Here is a 24,228-nt window from a genome sequence, read left to right as displayed (position 1 = left end):
TGGCACACCCAGTGAGGGTGGGCAGAGGCGAGAAGATGTGGTCTATGGAGGAGATAATAGTGTCCATGTGTGGGGTCTCAGTGGGTGGGAGTCTCGGAAGTGTAGAATCACTGACAGATGTGAAATAGTCCAGAGTGTGATAAATATAGAGATCTGCTTCATATTACATCTGGACAGTCCGGGTGTGAGACAGCCGGGAAGGGGGGCGAACGTGGAAGAGAGAACCTGTATATGAACACTCTAGAGAAGAGATTTAGACCGTAAGAGAGGGAGTTGATAGAAGCAACTACCTAGGAAACATAAGAAAGTGATAGCCAAGCACTGCCCTAAACTTCTACACCTGTCATAGAGACCGCTTCCACTGGCAGAGAGGTCTGGGTTTAAAGATTGAGACTGCTGAGAAAGCAAAAAGATTCCTGGGATAGTAATATATCCCTGAAAATAAGATCGTCAGGAGGCACTAAGGAAAGGGGAGACATCGGTCAATACAGAAGGAGCTTGCCTTGAGGATATAAGAAAAGTCAGTTCATTTTCTTCGAGTATCTTCCGCCATGGATATTAACTCTGTGATTACGGAAATAAGACGGCCTAAATCTCAGAACGATAGTCCAGGGAGCGCTAGACGTGGGACTGCTAAACCTTCAAAGAAAAAAGCCCCTGCTAAACGTGCTACTGTTTATTTTGAGGTGGAGATCCTGGATGCCAAGACGCGGGAGAAGCTCTGCTTCCTGGACAAGGTAAGGAGCCACTGTGCGAGTGATGCCCAATACATTGGGTAGGTGCTACTGGGGAGGCCATATTGTGTGGGCAGGTACCATAGATAATTCCACATTGGCAAGTAGTGGAGAGGACACCTGAAGTCTTTGAGTAGAAGTGATATTAGGGAGATAAGAGTGAACAGAGGTGGGCGAGGCACAGTGATGAGGTTGAGCATTGGGTGGAAGGGGCAGAAGATGTCCAAGCTGTGCAAGTGGCACCTACTGGAGCTGATGGATGCTTCATGGTAACTAGTGGAGAACAGAAGACATCAGGAGATCTTGTCCTTGGAGTAAAGTAGATGGGTGCCTTTTAGGGTTTTTGGGATGAAGAAGATGATACAGTAGGCTGGGGACAATGTATGCTTAGGTCATAGGTGGGGGGAACAGCAATAGCAGGAGGACATTGGTTGGCAAGGTAGATGATGTGTTGTAAGTACTTGAGATTGGACATCAAGTGGGCTCGTACTTGGAGAATGTCCATGGGAGCAGCTGCAAATGAAGATGAATGTTTGGTGGTTGGGGAGTTGTTGAAGAGAAGATCATGGATACTGGGAGGAGGCAGCAGATCTGTGGACCATAGGATGGAATGGTAAACGATGGGATTGAAGATGTTAGGCCTGATGTGCAAGTAGAGGAGAGGACACCAGAAGAGGTAGAAGTTTTGGGGTGAAGAGGATGGACATAAAGTGAACAGTGGTAATCGGGAGGTTGGTCACTAAGAATGGGGCAGAAATAAAGGGAAAGTGGGATGGGAAGAGATACATATGAAGGACATGAGTAGTTTAGGAAACTTTGTGGCAATGGTAATCCTTGGCAGACGTCGGTATAATCAAGAACCTGCTGGAACAGGGAAAAGGTCACCACATTGGCCACATTTTAAAAGAGTGTATCTGATGAGCTCAGTAGTAGATGATACAACAGTGAGTGAGATAGTCCTGAGCTTTTTGCCCAACTCTGGCCTGGAGCAGGAGATTTACTGCAGGACACCAGCTCATTACATGATATATACATTCCAGGGATCCATTACATGAGTATCCGGTTTTGGACTATGTACCAGTGTGCATGTTGTGCGAAACACATTTGGCCTAAATGTAGCTGTAAGAGAAGCTCACAGATGCCCGTCCATTCAGTCTGGAGAGGGGTCTTGTGTTGTTTCTGCATGCAGATACCCCCTCATTACTAGGCATTGGAACGTGGCGTTGAAACCTCCCTGACGATAAGATCAGTGAGGTTACCTGAGCTCAGCCACACATCTGACGCCTGAAGGAAGGGGCCCCTGGAGCTTCGTGTTAGAGGGGTTGTCCTGCAGTATAATAACAAAACTATACATCAGTCTGCTCAGCTCCTCCATCATGCTGCCTGCAGATTAGACCCTGTTTTGAACGTAACATGTTCCTTTTAAGATATTGAGAACATAGATTTTAGACTGGGCTATCTGTGTTGTAGCCCATTTTGTCCACCAATATCTTTCTGAGAGACTTATGTGTGAATTGATGTGAGTTGTACGTAGTAATATGAGGTCCTGATTTGCTGTATATTCTCCTTGTGTTCTAGGTGGAGCCCAATGCTACTATAGCAGAAATCAAGAGCATGTTCACCAAGTCCAGTACGTAGTAAGGAAGTGTCCTCCTGACCCCTGTCCACGTGTGACCACAGCAATTCCAAGCTGCTAATGATATTTCAGCCAGAACACAGAGATTTCCCTGCGTTCCACCACCTGAGTAATGAAAGCTATGAGACCCATTCTCCAGCTGACACCAGCAGATGAGAGCCCCATTCTCCTGAGGTTCTGTAACGGAGTTAGACATTTTAAAGGGATTTTCTAGGATTTTAATACGGTCTGTTCTCAGATTAGACCATTAATATCTAATTGGCAGGGGTCCAACACCCCACCCTGCCAATCAGCGGTTCCCAAGTACCTCAGATGCAGGAACTGCTCTGTTCCCTGTAATGGGCAATGTTGGTTACTGCACAGCTGATCAGCGGGCGTGAGGGGCATTGGATCCCCACCAATCAGATTTTGATGGCCTATCCTGAAGATTAAAATCCTGGAATGCTCCTTTTAAAAGCGTTATCCAAGATCTATAATGCCCCCATATGCCTTGTCCCCCTCAGAGGTTATACTTACCCAGCTCCCCGCCACCCTTGTCGCTTCTGATGCCGGCACAGCCACCATTGCATCTCCCCGCCACACGGATTAAAACATTTGGGGGAAGGGGGGGGGGGGGCAGCAACACCCGCGATGCTAGGGAGGCACTTATCCGTTGTGGCATGCTTTTGGCTGCACGACAGAGTCCAAGGTAACTACAACCTCTGTGAAAGGCCCAGGCATATGGGGTGGGGGGGGGGCATTATAGATCTCGGATAACCCCTTTAACTTCATTCTCCCCCCCCCCCCCCCTTTTTTTTTCTCAGCCAGAGCCTGGTGTGTTTTTATTGCGTTTTTCAGCAAATAAAAAACCAAAACAAAAAACACCATTGATAAAAAGGCATTGAAAACCCCACTTATTGAGGTTTTTTTTTGTGTGGCTTTTTTGGCATTCTTCACATAAAAAAATTGCTTTTTTTTCCGTGTACACTCTAGCATCTCATCTACTTTGCTGCTGCAGATTTTCTGCATGCAATTCTGCAGTGGTTCAGAAAGAACCACCTGACGTGGGCTGCTTTTTGTGGCAGCGTCGCGGCAGGTCCTCTACTGCTGTTGCTCTTTGCTTTGCAAAGATTGAAAGATACAGGTAAAACCCACAGCAACATGCATCATTGGGGGACACAGAAGACCATGGGGATAGCTGCTGCCACTAGGAGGCAACACTAAGCAGATAAAATGTAAGATCAGGCATGCTCAACCTGCGGCCCTCCAGCTGTTGCAAAACTACAACTCCCATCATCCCCTGACAGCCTACAGCTATCATCCTACAGAAGGGCATCGTGGGAGTTGTAGTTTTACAACAGCTGGAGGGCCGCAGGTTGAGCATGTCTGTGTAAGATCCTCCTATCCGCTATACCCCCTCCTGCAGTGACTGAGCAAACCCATTTTAGCTTAGGGTCTGTAGGAGTCAGAAATGCCTCCTTGCAGGTCTGCTACTATTTTTTTCTGGCAATACAGGAGGTAGAATCCCCCTGTTGCCCTATGGTCGAGGAAGACCACCATTACAGCAGACCACAAAATCTGCCGTACCCCGCCAGCAAACGTGTTGCCTTTCATCAAGTTCCCTTTTTTCCAGCTTAGCTTCCCACACCAAGGGGGCAGCACACTGAAGAGGGTGCCCCAGGTGGCTTTGGGGCAGAAAACTTCGGAGGGATAAGTATCCGCTTCTTGTGGAGTGAACTAGTTCACACCCCTCCCAAATTCCTGCCCTCGTTCCAGGTCATGCTCCTGCCCTGGCCTATTAAAGGGATTGTTTTAAGATTTTGATATTGATGACTGATACGAATTATAGGTCATCAGTAGCTGATCTATGGGGGCCAAACTTCCAGCACCCTCACTGCTCGAGTGAGCGCTGCGGCCTCATCATAGCCCAGTTGCGTCACTTTCATAAGTCACATGGCCCAGGCACAGCTTAGTCCCACTCAAGTGAATGGGCCTGGACTGCAGCACCAAGTACGGCCACTATATAACGTACGGTGCTGTGAAGGGTCCGCAGCTCTCACCCGAGTGCCGTGTCCTCTTCAAACAGCTGATCAGCGGGGGTGCCAGCAGTCAAACCCTCGCTGATCAGATATCAATGGGCTGTCCTGTGGATAGGCCATCAGTATCAAAATCTCAGACAAACTAATAGAGACTGCAAACAGCATGAAGACATTAACAGCATTCACCGTGATCTGTAAAATTAGACACATCAAATTATTTTTTTCGGGAAGTGGAGAAACGTTCCCTACTTTTACAAAATATCCAAGAATTACGGACCGTTGCCAAACTTGGTGACGACCAGTGTGGCTGCCCATGCTTCTGACTGTGAAGAGCTTTTGAAGGGCAGCCAGGGAACGTGTGATAAAGCAGTCCTGCCTAATAGTATGTGGAGGAGTTGTTAGTCATGCAATTACCAATCAAGATTGAATACACTGGTTGTTCATTGTGTCCTTTTTATTTTTTAAGATCCTGAGTGGTATCCTGCCCGGCAGTCTCTGCGTCTGGATCCCAGTAAGTTGGACCGTGTAGTAGGGTGTGAGAAGCCTAACACTATTGTTTCTGCTCTTGATATTGTCTTACCGGTGTGACGTGCAGCTTCCAGAAAATATTCAGGGGCTTTTGTCACTTTCAGAGATGTAGCAGAGCTGAATTTGTCAGTGTATTTGTTGCTGCTTTTTTTTTTTTTTTTGGCACACTGGGTAAAGATCACCGATTTTTGCCTACTGTCCTGTGTAAAACATATTGATAACAAAAGGAATGGTGTCAAATCACATTCCCTGCTCTGTTACCTCTGTGAAAACACTGAGCGCTGCACTTGTACTACCTTATCAATGCTCTTTTGCTGTGTGTCACAGAGGGAAGGTCGCTGAAAGACGAGGACATTCTGCAGAATCTACCTGTGGGGACCACGGCCACCCTGTACTTCAGAGACCTGGGAGCACAGATCAGCTGGGTCACTGTAAGTACATGCCATTAATGGATACAGCGTGGTGGCTATCATTATAATCATGGTCTCCACCCTATGGCTCTCGGCATGCCCAGCATCCTGCGTCATGGTAGTTTTGCAATACTTGGAGAGGCACAGACTGGAGACCATTGCAGTAAACTCTGATCCACTTTTATCTACTTACACACTAAATACTAACGGGTAAATTTATCATGAGTTTTTATTTTTTTGGAGTCTTTCTTAAAGAGGACCTCTCCCCTCTCCTGACACGCCTGTTTTAATAGCTTCATGCATTCCCCATGTAATACCAATTCAGGAGCATCTATTCTTATGGCTCTATGTTGTGCCATTCCTTTATTATTTCTACTAGAAGTTATGAATGAATTGCTAGCAGTCTGCAGTAAGGGTACAGAGGGGAGGTAACCAATTGGGGGGGTGTCCCTGCACAGTCTGAAAATGGCAGCACTGATTGGCTAGAGCAGGGGTGGTCAACCTATGGCTCTTGAGGTGCATGCGGCTCTTTGCTTCTTCAAGTGCGGCTCTAGCTGTAGAGCCGGGAAGCAGTCAGGCGGCTCACTCTCCACCCCATGCTCAGATCTCTTTTCCTGATCAGGCACTGTTGCTACTTTGCAGCTCCAGCTCACTCTCCACTATGTCCTGATGCACACAGTGTGAGAACGTAGTAACACAGACTATGACCTGACGTTGTGCTCGTCAGGTCACAGTGGAGAGTGTGTCAGACCTGCAGAGTAGCAGGTGCCCGAGCAGGAGCCCAGTGCCTGATCAGGAGAGGGAAGAGATTTTTTTAAATTATAGAACTGAGCATGGGGGTCTGATCTAAGCATGGGAAGTTCTGATCTGAGCATGGGGGGGGGGGGGGGGGGGTGTCCTGATCTGAGCAATGGGGGTCTGATCTGAGCATGGGGGGGGATCTGAGTATGGGGGTTCAGATTTGAGCATGGGGGCAAATCTGAGCACTGAGCATGGGGGGTCTTGTTTGAGCATGGGTTGGTCAGGTCTGAGCATGGAGGGTGAGATCTGAGAAGGGGGGAGATCTGAGCAATGGGGGGGGGGGGGAGATCTGAACACTGAGGGTCTGACACTGGGAGTCTGATTTGTGTTGTCTGATCCGAGCATTGGGGGTCTTATTTTGGGGGTCTGATTTAGAGGTCTGATGAGGTTTGAGGATCTTATTTTAGTTCAGATGAGGATTGGGGATCTGATTTAGGAGTCTGGTCTGAGGTTTGATGAAAAATACAGTACAGACCAAAAGTTTGGACACACCTTCTCATTCAAAGAGTTTTCTTTATTTTCATGACTATGAAGGCATCAAAACTATGAATTAACACATGTGGAATTATATACATAACAAACAAGTGTGAAACAACTGAAAATATGTCATATTCTAGGTTCTTCAAAGTAGCCACCTTTTGCTTTGATTACTGCTTTGCACACTCTTGGCATTCTCTTGATGAGCTTCAAGAGGTAGTCCCCTGAAATGGTCTTCCAACAGTCTTGAAGGAGTTCCCAGAGATGCTTAGCACTTGTTGGCCCTTTTGCCTTCACTCTGCGGTCCAGCTCACCCCAAACCATCTCGATTGGGTTCAGGTCCGGTGACTGTGGAGGCCAGGTCATCTGGCGCAGCATCCCATCACTCTCCTTCATGGTCAAATAGCCCTTACTTTCAAAGTTTTCCCAATTTTTCGGCTGACTGACTGACCTTCATTTCTTAAAGTAATGATGGCCACTCGTTTTTCTTTACTTAGCTGCTTTTTTCTTGCCATAATACAAATTCTAACAGTCTATTCAGTAGGACTATCAGCTGTGTATCCACCTGACTTCTCCTTAATGCAACTGATGGTCCCAACCCCATTTATAAGGCAAGAAATCCCACTTATTAAACCTGACAGGGCACACCTGTGAAGTGAAAACCATTTCAGGGGACTACCTCTTGAAGCTCATCAAGAGAATGCCAAGAGTGTGCAAAGCAGTAATCAAAGCAAAAGGTGGCTACTTTGAAGAACCTAGAATATGACATATTTTCAGTTGTTTCACACTTGTTTGTTATGTATATAATTCCACATGTGTTAATTCATAGTTTTGATGCCTTCATAGTCATGAAAATAAAGAAAACTCTTTAAATGAGAAGGTGTGTCCAAACTTTTGGTCTGTACTGTATATTTTCTTATTTTTCATTAGCAGAGAAAAAAAGAAAATATACAGTACAGACCAAAAGTATATTTAAATCTTTTTTTCTCTTATTTTTCTTTGTTAAAACCTAGGTGCATCTTCTAGGGCGAAAAATACGGTGACTCGAGTGTAAATGTATAGCTTGTGGCTCCTGGTAGTCATAAGTTTTTTTTTTTGGCTCTTTGTGTCTGTAAGGTTGGCCGCCCCTGGGTTAGAGGAAGGGTGAGCAGGTACACGCCCCCAACTGGTTACCACCCTCTGTACCCTACTGCAGACTGCTAGCAATTCATTCATAACTTCTAGTAGACATAATAAAGGAATGGCACAACATAGAGCCATAAGAATAGATGCTCCAGAATTGTTATTACATGGGGAATGCAGGAAGCTATAAAAACAGACGTGTCAGGAGAGGGGACAGGTCCTCTAATTTTAGAGTTATAGGCTATGTTTGCACAGCGTTTGGTCATTTAAAAAAAAAAGTGGATTCTGCTCATTTTGGGCTAAAATCATTTTTTCATTTGCTCTTTATTAGGAATAATTCAGGCAGTTTTTTCTCTACGCCTTTCACTTTCAGTGTATCTGCGGACAGTGTATCTGCTTTCTGCTTCACAGTGAATCTGCCAGGGAGCTGCTCTGACGGTTCGATCTGTAGCTGTTATCTGTACCCAGGGGTGCACCTAGCCTTTCTGCTGCCTGAGGCGAACACTAAAACGCCCCCCCCCCATGCCAATTTCTTAACCTAATCCCTTTACCACAATGAAAGCACTCATTGCCCATGCCCATTCCGCTGCCCCTCTCTTGCCCCTACCGGGTGCTGCCTCACCTGCCCTCATTGGTGGTGCACCCCTGTCTGTACCTTCCTAACAGCTCATGAACACTGGCTCATATCTAACCTCTTTATCAGCATAAACGAGTGTTTATGAGCTGCCAGGAGTTGAGAGAAAAGGGCTAAAGATCAACCGAGCAAAGCGGCTCACTGATGGGTTCCCTGAGAAGGGAGAAGCAATAATCTGCAGATACACTAAAAGTGAAAGCTGTAAAGCAAAACCTGTTAAAAATGTTTAATAAGGACCAATGGGAAAAAAAGATTTTTATGCCAAATTGAATAGAATGCAGTAATGAAAAAAAAAAAAACGCCTCCAAAGGCGTCCATAGTATTTAAAGTATGGGTTGGCTCCAAGTCTGGTAAACTGACGCAGGTCACTAGTCTAGATTTCTAGGTCCTTTTGCAGAATTTAGATTGACCTGCAATACCAAGGACAGCTCTACGGTATACCATGAAGTGCTTCTGACAGCTGATCATTGGGGTGTCGGGAGTCAGACCTCCGCCAGTCTGATATGGATGACCTGGCCTATAAATACATCATCAATATGTATTTCCCGGAAAACCTCTTTAATACAATGCAGTGATTTTCTGTCATTTTGAAGCTTAGGGTATTACATGGGGAATGCATGAAGATATTAAAACAGACATGTCAGGAGTGGTGAGAGGTCCTCTTTAACATAAAATTGGCAAAATTTATCAAACATCGCATGTGGGTTGTTAAATTTTGCACATCTTTAAAAACATCTGTTTTGCCTAGAATTGTTATCTTTTTTACACCCATGTATACCCACTGCACAGGGGGAAGTGTGCAGATATTACATGTGTACCCACTGTACAGGGGGAAGTGTGCAGATATTACATGTGTACCCACTGTACAGGGGGAAGTGTGCAGATATTACATATATACCCACTGTACAGGGGGAAGTGTGCAGATATTACATATATACCCACTGTACAGGGGGAAGTGTGCAGATATTACATATATACCCACTGTACAGGGGGAAGTGTGCAGATATTACATATATACCCACTGTACAGGGGGAAGTGTGCAGATATTACATATATACCCACTGTACAGGGGGAAGTGTGCAGATATTACATGTGTACCCACTGTACAGGGGGAAGTGTGCAGATATTACATATATACCCACTGTACAGGGGGAAGTGTGCAGATATTACATATATACCCACTGTACAGGGGGAAGTGTGCAGATATTACATATATACCCACTGTACAGGGGGAAGTGTGCAGATATTACCTATATACCCACTGTACAGGGGGAAGTGTGCAGATATTACCTGTGTACCCACTGTACAGGGGGAAGTGTGCAGATATTACCTATATACCCACTGTACAGGGGGAAGTGTGCAGATATTACCTGTGTACCCACTGTACAGGGGGAAGTGTGCAGATATTACCTGTGTACCCACTGTACAGGGGGAAGTGTGCAGATATTACCTGTGTACCCACTGTACAGGGGGAAGTGTGCAGATATTACCTGTGTACCCACTGTACAGGGGGAAGTGTGCAGATATTACCTGTGTACCCACTGTACAGGGGGAAGTGTGCAGAATATTACCTGTGTACCCACTGTGCGGGGGGAAGGTTGCAGATATTACCTGTGTACCCACTGTGTGGGGGGAAGTGTGCAGATATTTCATGTGTACCCACTGTGCAGGGGGAAGAGTGCCGATATTACATGTGTACCTGCTGTACAGGGGGAAGCGTGCAGATATTGGGCTACTTTTACACTCGCGTTTTGGCTTTCCGTTTGTCAGATCCGTTCAGGGCTCTCACAAGCGGTCCAAAACGAATCAATTTTGCCCTAATGCATTCTGAATGGAAAAGGATCCGCTCAGAATGCATCAGTTTGCCTCCGTTCAGTCACCATTCCGCTCTGGAGGTTGCCTGCAGCATTTTGCTGTCCGCCTGACGAAGCGGAGCCAAACAGATCCGTCCTGGCACACATTGTAAGTCAAAGGGGACGGATCCGTTTTCTCTGACACAATCTGGCACAATAGAAAACGGATCCGTCCTCTGTTGACTTTCAATGTTCATGACGGCTCCGTCTTGGCTATAGAAGACCTAATACAACCGGATCCGTCTTGGCTATGTTACAGATGATACAAACGGATCTGTTCATGACGGATGCATGCGGTTGTATTATTGTAACTGATCCAATTTTGCAGATCCATGACGGATCCACCCAAAACGCAAGTGTGAAAGTAGCCTTACATATCTACCCACTGTACAGGGGAAACGTGCAGATATGACATGTATACAATTACAAACTGTACAGAGGGTAGTGTGCAAATAGGTCATGTATGTATGCACACTGCATGGAGAGAAGCGTGCAGATACTACATCGCTGGACAGACCTGCCTATTTTCATACAGATACAAATGTATGGGTAGTTATACTGGTTCTGGCACAGCCGGGCAGAGTAATGAGTGCGGTATACCAATGTTTCTTGTGCTGCCAGACCGGCCTGCATCATTGTACATCAAAGTCAAGGCCAACTATCCTCTTGATTGCAGTACATACCGCAGCACAAGTGTCTGCACTCTGGGCCTGGCTGTGTAATTGTAAGTGCCAGCTCCCATTACACTGGGTTGTGGATTTGCTGTCCCCTCTTCCCTTTGGAAAAATGTAACACATTGAGGAGATGTTTTATATGGTGTACATGGCAGTGCGTGGGCATCGCCCTTCATTAGAGGTCTCGATTACACTGTCTAATGAGAACTGTGCTTGATCCCTCTCCAGGTGTTCCTCACCGAGTACGCCGGGCCGCTGGTCATCTACTTGCTTTTCTACTTCCGAGTCCCTTTTATTTATGGCCCCAAATATGACTTCATCACAAGCCGACATTCTGTGGTACAGTGAGTATTACTGACCTCATTCTCTAGATCTTACTTTTACACAAAACATTTTTTATTTTTATTTTGCTCGAAAATACCTTTAACAGATGCCGAAAAATTTAAGAGGTTGTCTGGTCCTAAAATCTAATTTGTATGTGCTCCCAACACCCCTCACAATTCATACTCATGCCCACAATACTTGTTTGCCCCCAGTCTGGGCATCAGAGCAGCTCACAAGGAATAATGACATCCAGAACTTCCTGTTTGCTTCACCACCTAGCGTAGCTTTATTTCTAAACAAGCTAGCTTACTGCTAAGCCCAGAGGTCAGGCTTCTTGCAGCAGTGAACTGAGCTGTCAGCTGAGGCGCTCCGTTCACTGTAGGGTTGCAATGGGTATCGAACTTTCCATACCTAAGTGATCCTTTTGTACCCGCATCGATACGATACCGGGATTTGCTATTTTTTCGATACTAGACTTCCCTACTGCGCAGCCTAGTATCTGTTAGAGTGCCTCGGCGCGCACCATGTTCTCATCAGCCGGCACAGTGGAGAAGGAGGGAGTCCCTTCTTGGCCACTGTGATGCGGTCACCACTGCCACCAATGAGAAGAGAGGGGTGGGGGCTGTGATGCTGCCACCAATGAAAATAATTAACATTATTATAATACTGAGGATAGGGGGGCTTTTAACGCTGCACCACCAATGCATATAATTAACCCTTAAATACAAATGTAGGCTGCGGGTGCCAGCCATATCACACAGCCGGAACCCGGCGGCAATGACGGATCCCGCCGAAACCCGTCAATTAACTCTCAGGTGCAGCACCTGAGGGGTCAATTGACGCGGTTCGGCGGGATCACCGCCCACCCCTCACTGAGGCCGGGTGCCGGCTGTGTGATGCAGCCGGCACCCGCAGCCTACATTTGTATTTAAGGGTTAATTGTATGCATTGGTGGTGCAGTGTTAACAGCCCCCCTTCATCTGTATTATTATAATGTTAATTATCTTCATTGATGGCAGATAAGTAGTTTCATTGGCGCAGTGGCAGCTTACGATCGGAGCCCCAGCAGTGAAATCACCATCCACGGCTCCCATGGTAAGCTCCCTGCTGCTGTGTGCACAAAGCCCATGGTAGCAGGGACAGTGTAAAATCCTATTCACACTAATAATATTAGGGTGAATAGGACAAGGGATTAAAAAATCACAGGTTCTATCCCTCTAAGGGGGCTAATAGTTATTAAATAAAATAAAATAAAAAAAGTAAAAAATAAAAAACGCCAAAATATTACAATTTTAAATGACCCCCTTTCCAAATTTACTTATGTTTTATATTGTTTATTTATTTTTATATTAGGTATCGTCACATCCGAAAAAGTCTGAACTATTAAAAAATCTCATATGCGGTGAACACCGTAACAGAAAGTAAAAAAAAAAAACTTATGATTTTGTTATTTTTTTAGTCACCTTATACCCCCAAAAAATAGGATAGGACTGTTCTATTATGGGCCGGACGTTCAATAAAATACTGAATACACGCAGCTTTTTTGGTATTTTTAATTATTATTTTTGAATGGTATTGAGTATCGCAATACTTTTTTATGGTATCAAAATCAAATGAAAATGTTGGCGTCGTGACAACTCTAGTTCACTGCAGAGGCCCTGACGCTCACTCAGTACTATGATAGTACTGAGCATGCGTCGGGAATGCACACCTCCCCCGCCCCCAAAGTCTTCCCAGCAGCAGTCGATGGTGACGCCAGTGATGACGTCCTGTCGAATGCAGCGGCCCAGAAGACGGGACATCGCAGGAAGTAGAGAAATCCTGTGAAGTCCAGTCATGTGAGTCAGGGTGAGCATCCAACTGAAGCGCTTCCTTCTACAGGTTAGTTTAAAGGGCCATCTAATAGAGTTGGCCCGGATGAAGCCCTTTAACTTATTATTTAAATTAGATTTTGCTTATAAATATTTATTTTATTTTCATTTTATTTTTTGCATGGCTATGCATAAAAAAAAATATACATCTTGAAATATTCCAGTTTGGACAGTTGCGGCTATAAGCAGCTCACTAGTCAGCTTTGCTGTATAGGCTGGGACAGAGACGGCAGTGGACAGGGGAACTAACGTATGGCTTCCGTTACAAAGTGATAGTCGCCACACAGGCAGAGTGTGGGGCTCCCATCAATCCTGAGACTGAAGGGATCGTGGCGCTGCTTTAGCACTGCAACACGCCTGGTCACAGGAATATTTTGGTGACTTGCCTCCAGATTATAGCTGGATGGTTTAGTTATTTACCTTTGAAGACTGTTTACATTGTCTTTTTCACATGTGCATCGGGAAGGCTCCTGACGTGTATGTTAAACTTTTTTTTTTAACTGTATAGAATAGTGCAGTCTGCTGCGCTTATCCATACAGAGGCCCCTCGCAAAAAAATGCGTACATAGTTTTTTTTTTTCTTAAACAGGGGCGCCTATGGCTATACAGTGTTACACGTCAGGAAATGCTCCCGGCACATACCCCTGATGTGCACTGCAAACACAGTATGAATAGACTTCTAATCATTTTACAGAGCAGAAAACCTGCAGAGTCTAAAGTTCTCTTTTCGGAGCACCTTCCTCATGTTTATAATCCCGTTGTATTGCTGATTATGTATGTCTGTATAGACCTATGCTGTACTGTGTATTTTTTTTGTCTCCCGCAGCCTGGCCTGTATCTGTCATTCGTTTCACTATATTAAACGTCTCCTGGAAACTCTCTTTGTACATCGCTTCTCTCATGGCACCATGCCGCTCAGGAATATTTTCAAGGTAAATCCTGTTGAATTGGAGTTTAAAGGAGTTCTCTGGGTTACATATATTGATGACTTTTCCTCAGTATAAGCCATCCATATCAGATCGGAGGGGTTTCTCATACCTTTTGGCCATTGCGCTGCAAACAATAGTGTACAGAACGGAACCAATAGGCTCTGTACACTGTGTAGTATCCGGTACCGGTGTACTGCAGTGCAGGAGCTGAGCTGCATTACCCTGGCATGGCCACTGCACCAAGTACAGAGCTGTGCTCCATACACACTATAGGTCTATACGACTGCCCAAAACAGCTGATTGGTGGTTGTGCCGGGTGACAAACCCCCAGTGATCTGATGTTGATGACCCATCCTGAGGATAGGTCATTAATATCTGTAGTCCAGACAACCCCTTTAAAACATCTAAAAAAAAGAATGGCGGTGTCACAGTGCATTCCATACAGAATGTGTCCATGTCATGCGGACTCCACTTTAACTAAACATAGTCCTTTTCTTGGAGGACTGAATGGAGAACCAGGCACAACCTGTGGACTCTTTAGTCATCTCTGTTGGAAACCACAATTAAAATCATGGCTGCTTTCAGAAATGATGCCACCTGTCCATGGTTTGTGCCTGGTACCGCTACTCGGCTCCATTGAAGGGAATAGAGCTAAGCGGCAATACCATACACAAAGAAAGCAGCCACGTTTTTCTAAAGCTTACATAGTAAAGAATGTTTGATAGTCCTGATTCAATGTCAACTTTTCGAAGTGTTTGTATGAGATCAAAAAGAGAGGTCATCTGCGCCCCTTCCCCTGCAGTGGCGCTACTCTTGCCTAAAGGCTCTCTCCGGTATTGCAGCATTCACTTGAATAGGGCGGAGCAGCGATACCAGACGGCTCATGGCTTTTTCTAATATCCTACAATTCTTTTAAGCTTTGCACATTCTTGGAATCCATTCCGTTCATGTATGGGAACATGCCTGTATGTGAGCATGGGAAGAACATAAAAACTGGATGCAGACGATACCTTGAATTAATGAGCCAGGACTGCAGTGCGTTTAGTGTCTTGTGACCACTCGGTGGCGCTTGTCTCACATGTCCCTTCCATGGTTGTGTGTTACAGAACTGTATGTATTACTGGGGATTTACGGCCTGGATGGCTTACTACATCAATCACCCCCTGTATACTCCCCCAGGTAAGTGCTTACACCTCATATTTCCGTATGTATTTTGTTTTACAGCGACCGTCCCCATGAGGCTTATAAAGAGGTACAGAGGGAGGCTGGTAGGAGAATAGTGGAGCTGTGCATTAGTGGTCTACATTTAACCTGTATAACTGATAGTAAGGTGCGGGTGAGCACTCAAACGTTGTTTACATCATGCCTTTATGCAAATGAGTCACAAAGCCGCAACATCACCGATGCCCCCAACCTCTGATGTCACCTGGTCTGCCGAGGATTTGGACAAAGCAGTCTGCCTGCACATATACTGTAGACATCACCCTCGCTGGATGTACTGCGCATGTGCCCTGCCACTCACCGTGGAGATGACTTTCGTTTCAGTTCCGGTGACACACAGTGACCGTCAGCGACGTATGCGTAGTACATACAGTGAGGTCAATGCCTGCATTATAGTAATGAGCAGGGCCAGGCAGATTGTCAGCGTGCAGGAAAAGGTACACAGCGGAGAGGTGACAACGCAAGCAGAGGGGTCGGAGCAAGATTTAAAAGATTGAAGATGCCCAGTTGGGTGCTTTTTTGACCCATTTGCATATTGTACAATCGATCAGAAATGCAGATAAAGCTATTAAAGGAATGTTTTAAAGGGGACTTCCAGATACACAAAAAATAAAAAACACCAGCAATTCTGAGTGTAATTGTGAGCTGCCTCCCCGACCCTCATACAGATACGCACTCAGCTCAGTACAGTGTGCACGAATCCTTAACTGGATAAGGGGCGAAAGCCGCTACCAGACACACCCGACAGCCGTTTCTTTTCAGGAACAAAAGGATCTGGTAGTCTGACACTCTGCTTGATGACATGTGTGAGGTTGTCACTATTCGTATGTGAAGTCTCTATTACCGTAGTCTGGGGTGTTGGAATTTCTAAAATTTAGGAGCAAAACTGAGGATTACTGCACAGGGTAACCAAGAATAGAATGAAACAAGCTGCAGATTATATTAAGGAGTTTATTGCCATCCTATCCTCGCTGCGCTGAAATTGTCTCGCCGTACACTGAATTCCTGATGAGCTTGAACGTATACACAGCAGCCAACCTAAAGGGGCAGAGCTGCAGTATACAACATCAGGATGGGACGGAGCAGCACCTTAAGCCAGGGGCTAAAATGTATCTCCCTGGGTTCTCTGATTATGGCTGTTCTCCAATGAACCAGAATTAAAAAAACATGGGGAATAAAATTGAGGGTGTCCCTGTCTGAAGATTGAGGAACCGGTGTTCTGATTGCGACATGGCCCGTACGAAAATCGGAAAAGGAGGCTTTTGTTGGCAGCAAAGTTTTCTTTATATTTTTTTGTTTTAGGTGTAATATCCAATTATAGTGATTTAGAGGTATTTCAGTACTGGGTATGGTATGGTGTGAATGCAGATAACTACCTTAACCATGACATTATTTTTACCAGTGTTCGGAGACGACCAGGTGAAGTTAGCAGTTGCCATATTCTTGGTAAGAAACTCCACTACTACTCTTTTCACTCAGTTGTACGCCTCTGAGAGCAAACCGCATGTTCTGAAAAATCTAGGGTTTGTAGTATCCAGGAGACTGCAAAGTGTTTACAAGCGCTCTGTCCACCATCTTTCTCTGCTGGTATCTGCTACGTCCCAATAGCAGTTGCCAAGAACGATGAGGGACTTAAAGTTAACTATCAGATCGTTGGGGTCCTAGCCCTGTACTCGGCTATCTCCGGCACTCCCATAGAAATGAATGGAATGACGTTGCGCTATTCAGACCAACCACTCCGTCCATTTAAGGGGGCTCCGCAGGGTTTGGGGCCCACATTCTTGTGGTTAGTGGGAGTCCCAGCAGTTAGGACTCCCATAATCTAACACTTATCACCCATTCTGTGGATAGGTTATAACTGGAATACGCCTTTAAATAAATCCCCCAACCCCTGTGAATTAATGCAAAGTCAAATCTGAGCTCTCGGACTTCTCCTTTAAAGCGATTCTCCGGGCCTGTACCTAAAATTGGTCTTTCAGCTAAGGGTACTTTCACACTAGCGATGCTGGATTCCGGCCGGCAGGCAATCTGTATGCAAACGGAAAAAATTTGTAGACGTATCCGGATCCGTCTGACAAATGCATTGAAATACCGGATCTGTCTCTCCGGTGTCATCCGAAAAAACTGATCCGGTATTTATTTATTTTTACATATTTAAAGTTCTGCGCATGCGCAGACCGGAAGACTGGATCAGTCAATGCGGCAATTTTAATGCCGGATCCGGCACTAATACATTCCAGTGGAAAACAATGCCGGCATTCCGGCAAGTGTTCAGGATTTTTGTCCGGAGAGAGAAATGCAGCATGCTGCGTTTTTTTTCTCTGTCCAAATACTGTAAAAGGACTGAACTGAAGACATCCTGATGCATCCTGAACGGATTGCTTTCCATTCAGGAGGCATTAGGATAAAACTTTTTTTCCGATATTGAGCCCCTAGGACGGAACTCAATACCAGAAAACTTTGACGCAAGTGTGAAAGTACCCTAACCTGTGTAGAGAATCCACTTTCAGCAGTACTTCCCCTTCTGCCGCTCTGCCAAATCTGCGATCCTGGTTGGGGTCACGTGACCACCGACTGTCTACAGGCTCTCACTGTGAGGTCCCGACCAAATGTGCTCCTCTTCTCCCTGTTCAGCTGCATATTTAGCTGACAAGTTAAAAATGGAAACGCATCCAGTCAGGATGCCAGAGAAAGAACCCGTCGGGTGGTCTCGTGACCCCAGCTGGGATTGAGGTATTGGCAGAGCGATGGAAGGGTAAGTACTGCTCAAAGTGTCTTCTCTCTCTTAGGCCTCATGCACACAACCGTTGAGCGGCCGTGGCTGTATTGCGGCCCGCAAACGGATGCGGACCCATTCACTTGAATTGGTCCGCAATTCTGGAAATGCGGAATGGAGTCACGGAACACCGGAAGCACTACGGAGTGCTTCTGTGGTGTTTCTTTCCGTTGTTCCACACCGTAAACAAATATGATGTCATTATTTTTTTGCGGTTTAGACTGACCACGGACCCATTCAAGTTGAATGGGTCTATCCCACTGCGTGGATGTTGCCCGTGGATTGGGGACCGCAATTGCGGTTCCCAATACACGGAACGGCCGCACAACGGCCATGTGCATGAGGCCTTAGGCACAGGCCTGGAGAACCTCTTTTATCTAGATATTAATGTCACATCTTCTTTCTCTTTATCAGTTCTGTCAGTTGGGCAATTTCTCCATACACATTGCTCTGAGGAACCTACGGCCAGCCGGTAAGTTGTAAGATATACAGCCGAGGTGATGACATAAGTAGTGATGTGTGTATTGCAGACCTTTACTAATGATGTTTCCCATCGTGCCAATGATTATTTATTGAGATTCAGGAGTTGGGGTACTTTCACACTTGCGTTGCTGGATTCCGTCAGGCAGTTCAGTCACCGGATCTGCCTACCAGATCCGGCAATCTATATGCAAACGGAAACCATTTGTAGACGGATCTGGATGCGGATCGGTCTCACAAATGCATTGCAATACCGTATCCGCAAAAACTGATCCAGTATTTATTTATTTTTTACATTTTTAAAGGTCTGCACATGCGCAGACCGGAAGACCGTATCCGTCAATGCAGCAATTTTAATGCACATTACAATGGAAATACATTACATTCCAATAGAAATTCCGGCAAGTGTTCAGGATTTTTGGCCGGAGGGAAAAATGCAGCATGCTGTGTTTTTTTTCTCCGTCCAAATACCGTAAAAGGACTGAACTGAAGACATCCTGATGCATCCTGAACGGATTACTCTCCATTCAGAATGCATGGGGATAAAACTTTGACACAAGTGTGAAAGTACCCTTATATGTCAGACTTGGTTTGGCTTGTTGTCTGGTCTCCTTTCTACATCAGCATGTGTCTTTTGTCAGTCTGAATGCCTTCCCGTTGTTAGATCCCCTGCTTCTATTGTAAGCAGTCGGTAGAGCCCACATTGTGCAGTAATTGTTTTATTCCTAATTTATTCCTTTACTATGTTTTTATCCAAAGGGTCAAAGACACGGAAGATTCCTTTCCCTACTCGTAACCCATTCACATGGCTCTTCCTTTTGGTGTCCTGCCCAAACTACACGTATGAGGTAAGAGTCTGGATCTATATTATTATTGTTTTTTTAACTTTTTATACACGTTTATTAAGCCCCCCATAGGGGCCTTTAACATGCAATCCTTATTCCGCCTGTAACTTACATTGCAATTTAATTAATATTCCATTGTAAGCCACATGCGCTATTTTCCTTTGGGGCATCAATCTTGGGGGTCCAACACCTGGGCCAACTCCCCACCCCGCTGATCCGCTGTTTGAGAAGTTACTGGTGCTCATCGAGCACATCGCTGTACATTGTATAATGGTTGTCCTTGGTATTGCAGCTCAGTCCCAGTCACTTGAATGGGACTGAGCTAGGCCTAGGCCACATGACCAATGAAAGTGATGTCACATGTCCTAGGGTGAGTTGCGAGAAGGCCGTGGCGCTTACACGAATGGCAGTGTCTTCTTAAACAGCTAATCAGCGGGGGTCCTGGGTGTTGCCCGCCAATCAGATACTGATGACCTCTCCAGAGGGTAGATCATAATTTAAAATGTCTTGTCACACCCCTTTAACGTAGGGGCAGCTCACTATTTAAATCCGCTCAAGCCTTGCCTTGTTTTTATTTACTGTAATTTTATTTGAACCATAACTTCTGTCTTCATGTTTCAGGTTGGCTCTTGGTTTGGATTTGCCATCATGACCCAGTGTCTTCCTGGTGAGTATGGAAATTTTTGTTGGATGGCTTCTTGAAGACAGCACCCCTGCTGGTTCGGACATATTCTGTCGTTCGTTACAGTTAGCTGCTGACTGCCAGCTGCTGTGTATTGCCGCTTGTACATCTTTAAGTCTGCGGCCAGACATAGCGAACAAGTCAGAGCTGATTTCTAATGATTCTTAGTGACTGTAGTTTCAATCTGCAGTGACTTGTGGTTAAACTGTGTCGGCTTGGTGTGCATTCACATTTCGTTCAATGGTATTACAGCTTAAGCTACTTTCACATTAGCGTTTTTCTTTTCCGGCATAGAGTTCCGTCACAGGGGCTCTAAACCGGAAAAGAACTGATCAGGCATATCCCCATGCATTCTGAATGGAGAGTAATCCGTTCAGGATGCATCAGGATGTCTTCAGTTCAGTCATTTTGACTGATCAGGCAAAAGAGAAAACCACAGCATGCTACGGTTTTATCTCCGGCGAAAAAAACTGAAGACTTGCCTGAATGCCGGATCCGGCATTTTTTTCCATAGGAATGTATTAGTGCCGGATCCAGCATTCAAAATGCCGGATCCGTCCTTTCGGTCTGCGCATGGGCTGACCTTTTAAAAATGAGAAAAAAATAAATACCTGATCCGTTTTGCCTGATGACACTGGAAAAACGGATCCGGTATTGCAATTCATTTTTCAGACTGATCAGGATCCTGATCAGTCTGAAAAATGCCTGCTCAGTCATATAAAATGACATACGTTTGCATACAGTTTGCCTGATCAGGCAGTCAGTTCAGGCAACGGAACTGCCTGCCGGAATCAAACAATGCAAGTGTGAAAGTACTCTTAGGGCTCTTTCACACTTGCGTTCTTTTCTTCCGGCATAGAGTTCCGTCGTCGGGGCTCTATGCCGGAAGAATCCTGATCAGTTTTATCCTAATGCATTCTGAATGGAGAGAAATCCATTCAGGATGCATCAGGATGTCTTCAGTTCAGGACCGGAACGTTTTTTGGCCGAAGAAAATACCGCAGCATGCTGCACTTTTTGCTCCGGCCAAAAATCCTGAACACTTGCCGCAAGGCCGGATCCGGAATTAATGCCCATTGAAAGGCATTAATCCGGATCTGGCCTTAAGCTAAACGTCGTTTCGGCGAAGTTTAGCTTTTTCGAAGTTTAGCGTCTTGGCAGCCATGGTAACCATTCAGAAAAAGCTAAAGTCCTGGCAGCCATGGTAAAGTGTAGTGGGGAGTGAGGGAGCAGTATACTTACCGTCCGTGCGGCTCCCGGGGCGCTCCAGAGTGACGTCAGGGCGCCCCACGCTCATGGATGACGTGTCGCATGGATCACGTCATCCATGCGCATGGGGCGCCCTGACGTTATTCTGGAGCGCCCCGGAAGCCGCACGGACTGTAAGTATACTGCTCCCCCGCTCCCCACTACTACTATTGCAGCCAGGACTTTAATAGCGTCCTGGGTGCCATAGTAACACTGAACGCATTTTGACGGATCCGTCTTCAAATGCTTTCAGTTCACTTGCGTTTTTCCGGATCCGGCGTGTAATTCCGGCAAATGGAGTACACGCCGGATCCGGACAACGCAAGTGTGAAACCAGCCTTAGCCGCATTCAATTGAATGCCAGACACAGCCTCACTTCTAAGATGATGTCTGGTCTGCCTTGTGTTTCCAAGAATTATTTTTAGGCTTCAGGGTTTTTTTTGTTTAGTTTTTTTGCACGCAGCCTCATTTGGCTCTCATTGATCTACTTACATTATTACGACCGTCACATGTTAACTCCTCTATTTTGTCATAGTCGCTCTATTCTGCTTGGTTGGATTCATCCAAATGACAATTTGGGCCAAAGGAAAACATCGCAGCTACTTGAAGGAGTTTAAGGACTACCCACCTCTCCGCTCGCCCATCATCCCCTTCATCCTGTGATCTCGGACCTCCTCCTTGCTGGTCGTTTACTGCCCTCATATCTCTGCTCTAGAACTCTAACCTCCCATGTATGCACTGAGCTGAAGGACCCTGCACTGAAGTCTGAAGCTGACACTACTGTCTCCTCATGGACCGTCCCTGGAAGAATCAGTCCCATCTTATTATAATTTTTTTTTTAATTACTGTGAAGAGATGGGCTGAATTTTATTAGATATATTTGTCAGCAGGTTTTTGGTACTACATAATCAGAGGGATGTTATAAAGTAGATCTGGAAATTGACCAGAGTTGTGTCTCTTGGTGAAATGATGTTCTTTTTTTTTTTTTAATCAGATCTTTTTTTTATTAGAAGGGTTAATCAACCGTACAGTATCAAACAATGATCAAGCATTGTACATTTCAAATGATGAGTACAGAAACTTCCATACCACACCACATATGATAGTCAGGAATCACACATATATGATAACATAACTATCTTAAACCCCCTCCCTCCCCTATTCCAGTGTCGGTTGTCTAGCAATTACTACCAATAGAAGCCACATGTTCCCTCCAGGAATCCCATAATTTACCATATTTGGCGGGGCAGCCTCTTTTCTGAAATAACATTTTTTCATACGAGAGCATGGTATTGACCTTTGATAGGTATTCCTGAAACCCTGGCGGTTCAGCTTGGATCCAGTGCTGTGCCACTAACTTCCTTGCCACGTATAGCAGTCGCCCAATCGCCACTTTACTAACATCATCCGCATTTAGTTCTGCGGTGTACCCCAATATACAGACTTTAGGCTCTTTCGGTAGGTGCACCCTGTACGCTTTCCTAACATTCTCCAGTACCGCAACCCAGAACTGTTGTAATCTGGCACAATTCCATAACATATGTATTAGATCAGCAGAGTCCACTAAACACCTGGGGCAGCTGTCATCCGACCTGTACCCTATACGATGTAAAAAAATATCTGTGTTTTGTACACTCTGTGAACAATAAACAGCTGTGACAACTTACCCCCCTCGCTTAAGGACGTTAACGGGATTGCCTCCAAAATATCAGCCCATTGATCCATAGAGATCTCCCCCACATCCTGCTCCCATTTATGCATTCTGTTTAAGGGATGAAGTTCAAGCTGTTTATCTAACAGTAGTTTATAAAGCATGGAGATCAACCCTTTCTCTCCACCTCCAACCAGGGCGATTTGAAGCGCTGTATCTCGTTGAGAGAACTGCAAGCCATTTTTAAACGTGGCATCATACGCATGCCGTATTTGCCAATATTTATAGAATGAGTTTTAGGGATACCAAAAAGATCTTGAATAGATGAGAAAGTCCTAAATACTTCCCCCTCCACTAAATGCTCTAGTCGTAGCACTCCCTTCCCCCTCCATTCCTCAAATCCCTGCAATGAACTGAATTCCGCCAGCGCTGAATTTCCCCATAACGGAGTATATGGCGTAAAGCCGCTAATCCCTCTAAGTTTTTTCACTTTATTCCAGGCAGTGTACATTGTACGGTACAATGAGCCTTGCAGCCTTGGGATCCACACCTTCCAACAGAATCATGACATCCTTCCCTGAAATCTGCAACCTCAAGATCTGCCTGGTGACATCTTTTGTCTCATGGTCAAGCCACCCTTTAAAATGCTGGCTTTGGGCAGCTAAATAATATATCCAGGGGTTTGGTAATGCCAGGCCCCCTTCCGTTTTAGTATATTGTAAAGTTTCCAACTTTATTCTGGGTTGGCCTTTGCGCCACACTAATTCCCTAAAGATAGTATTAATTTGATCAAATTTATCTCTGGATATCCACACCGGTGAGTTATATAAAATATATAGCAGCTGTGGCATCATTATCATTTTTATCAAGTTTACTCTACCCACTACAGACAAAAACAGTTTGCACTTGTCCCTAAATTGCCGGAGCAGAGGCATAAGATTCATTTCAATAAAATCTCTAACATTAGGCGATATGTGGATACCTAGATACTTGATCTTAGTTTCACAAGGAATCCTTCGGTCAACTATCACTTGCTATTTGGGTTGATTATCTATGGGCATCAGCACTGACTTATGCCAGTTAATTGTTAAACCCGATAATTGGCCAAATTTGTCTATAATCGACATTGCTGCAGCTAAAGAATGTGCAGTATCACCCAAAAACAACATTGTATCATCGGCATATAAGGCCATCTTGTTTTGTAGATCACCGTATCTAAAACCTTGGATATCCTGAGCACCCCGTATCGTGGCCGCCAGTGGCTCTATCGTCAATTCAAATAATAGCGGGGACAGGGGGCATCCCTGCCGAGTG

The 24,228-nt window shown here is 45.3% G+C and overlaps 1 protein-coding gene across 4 annotated transcripts in view; it reads left to right on the top strand.

Annotated features, from left to right (window-relative positions):
* The window catches only part of TECR (trans-2,3-enoyl-CoA reductase), a 36,869-nt gene extending 14,658 nt beyond the window's left edge, over nucleotides 1–22,211 (top strand). For 2 of the 4 annotated variants that reach the window (XM_040414652.1, XM_040414654.1), the window contains exons 2-13: nucleotides 687–737; nucleotides 2,313–2,364; nucleotides 4,855–4,899; nucleotides 5,244–5,347; nucleotides 11,116–11,231; nucleotides 13,909–14,014; nucleotides 15,118–15,190; nucleotides 16,635–16,678; nucleotides 18,423–18,480; nucleotides 19,248–19,336; nucleotides 19,955–20,000; nucleotides 21,799–22,211. In XM_040414652.1, the coding sequence (XP_040270586.1) occupies nucleotides 687–737; nucleotides 2,313–2,364; nucleotides 4,855–4,899; nucleotides 5,244–5,347; nucleotides 11,116–11,231; nucleotides 13,909–14,014; nucleotides 15,118–15,190; nucleotides 16,635–16,678; nucleotides 18,423–18,480; nucleotides 19,248–19,336; nucleotides 19,955–20,000; nucleotides 21,799–21,926 (912 nt within the window). In that variant the 3' untranslated portion in view covers nucleotides 21,927–22,211. Of the gene's footprint in view, nucleotides 1–52; nucleotides 738–1,303; nucleotides 1,348–2,312; nucleotides 2,365–4,854; nucleotides 4,900–5,243; nucleotides 5,348–11,115; nucleotides 11,232–13,908; nucleotides 14,015–15,117; nucleotides 15,191–16,634; nucleotides 16,679–18,422; nucleotides 18,481–19,247; nucleotides 19,337–19,954; nucleotides 20,001–21,798 lie in introns of those variants that run through there. The other 2 variants (XM_040414651.1, XM_040414653.1) reach the window with 2 other exon arrangements.
* The last annotated feature ends 2,017 nt before the right edge of the window (nucleotides 22,212–24,228 follow it).

The sequence above is a fragment of the Bufo bufo genome, chromosome 1, assembly GCF_905171765.1.
Source record: "Bufo bufo chromosome 1, aBufBuf1.1, whole genome shotgun sequence".
NCBI lineage: Eukaryota > Metazoa > Chordata > Amphibia > Anura > Bufonidae > Bufo > Bufo bufo.
Note: the sequence above shows the minus strand (reverse complement) of the source record. Positions and strands in the feature narration are given on the sequence as shown.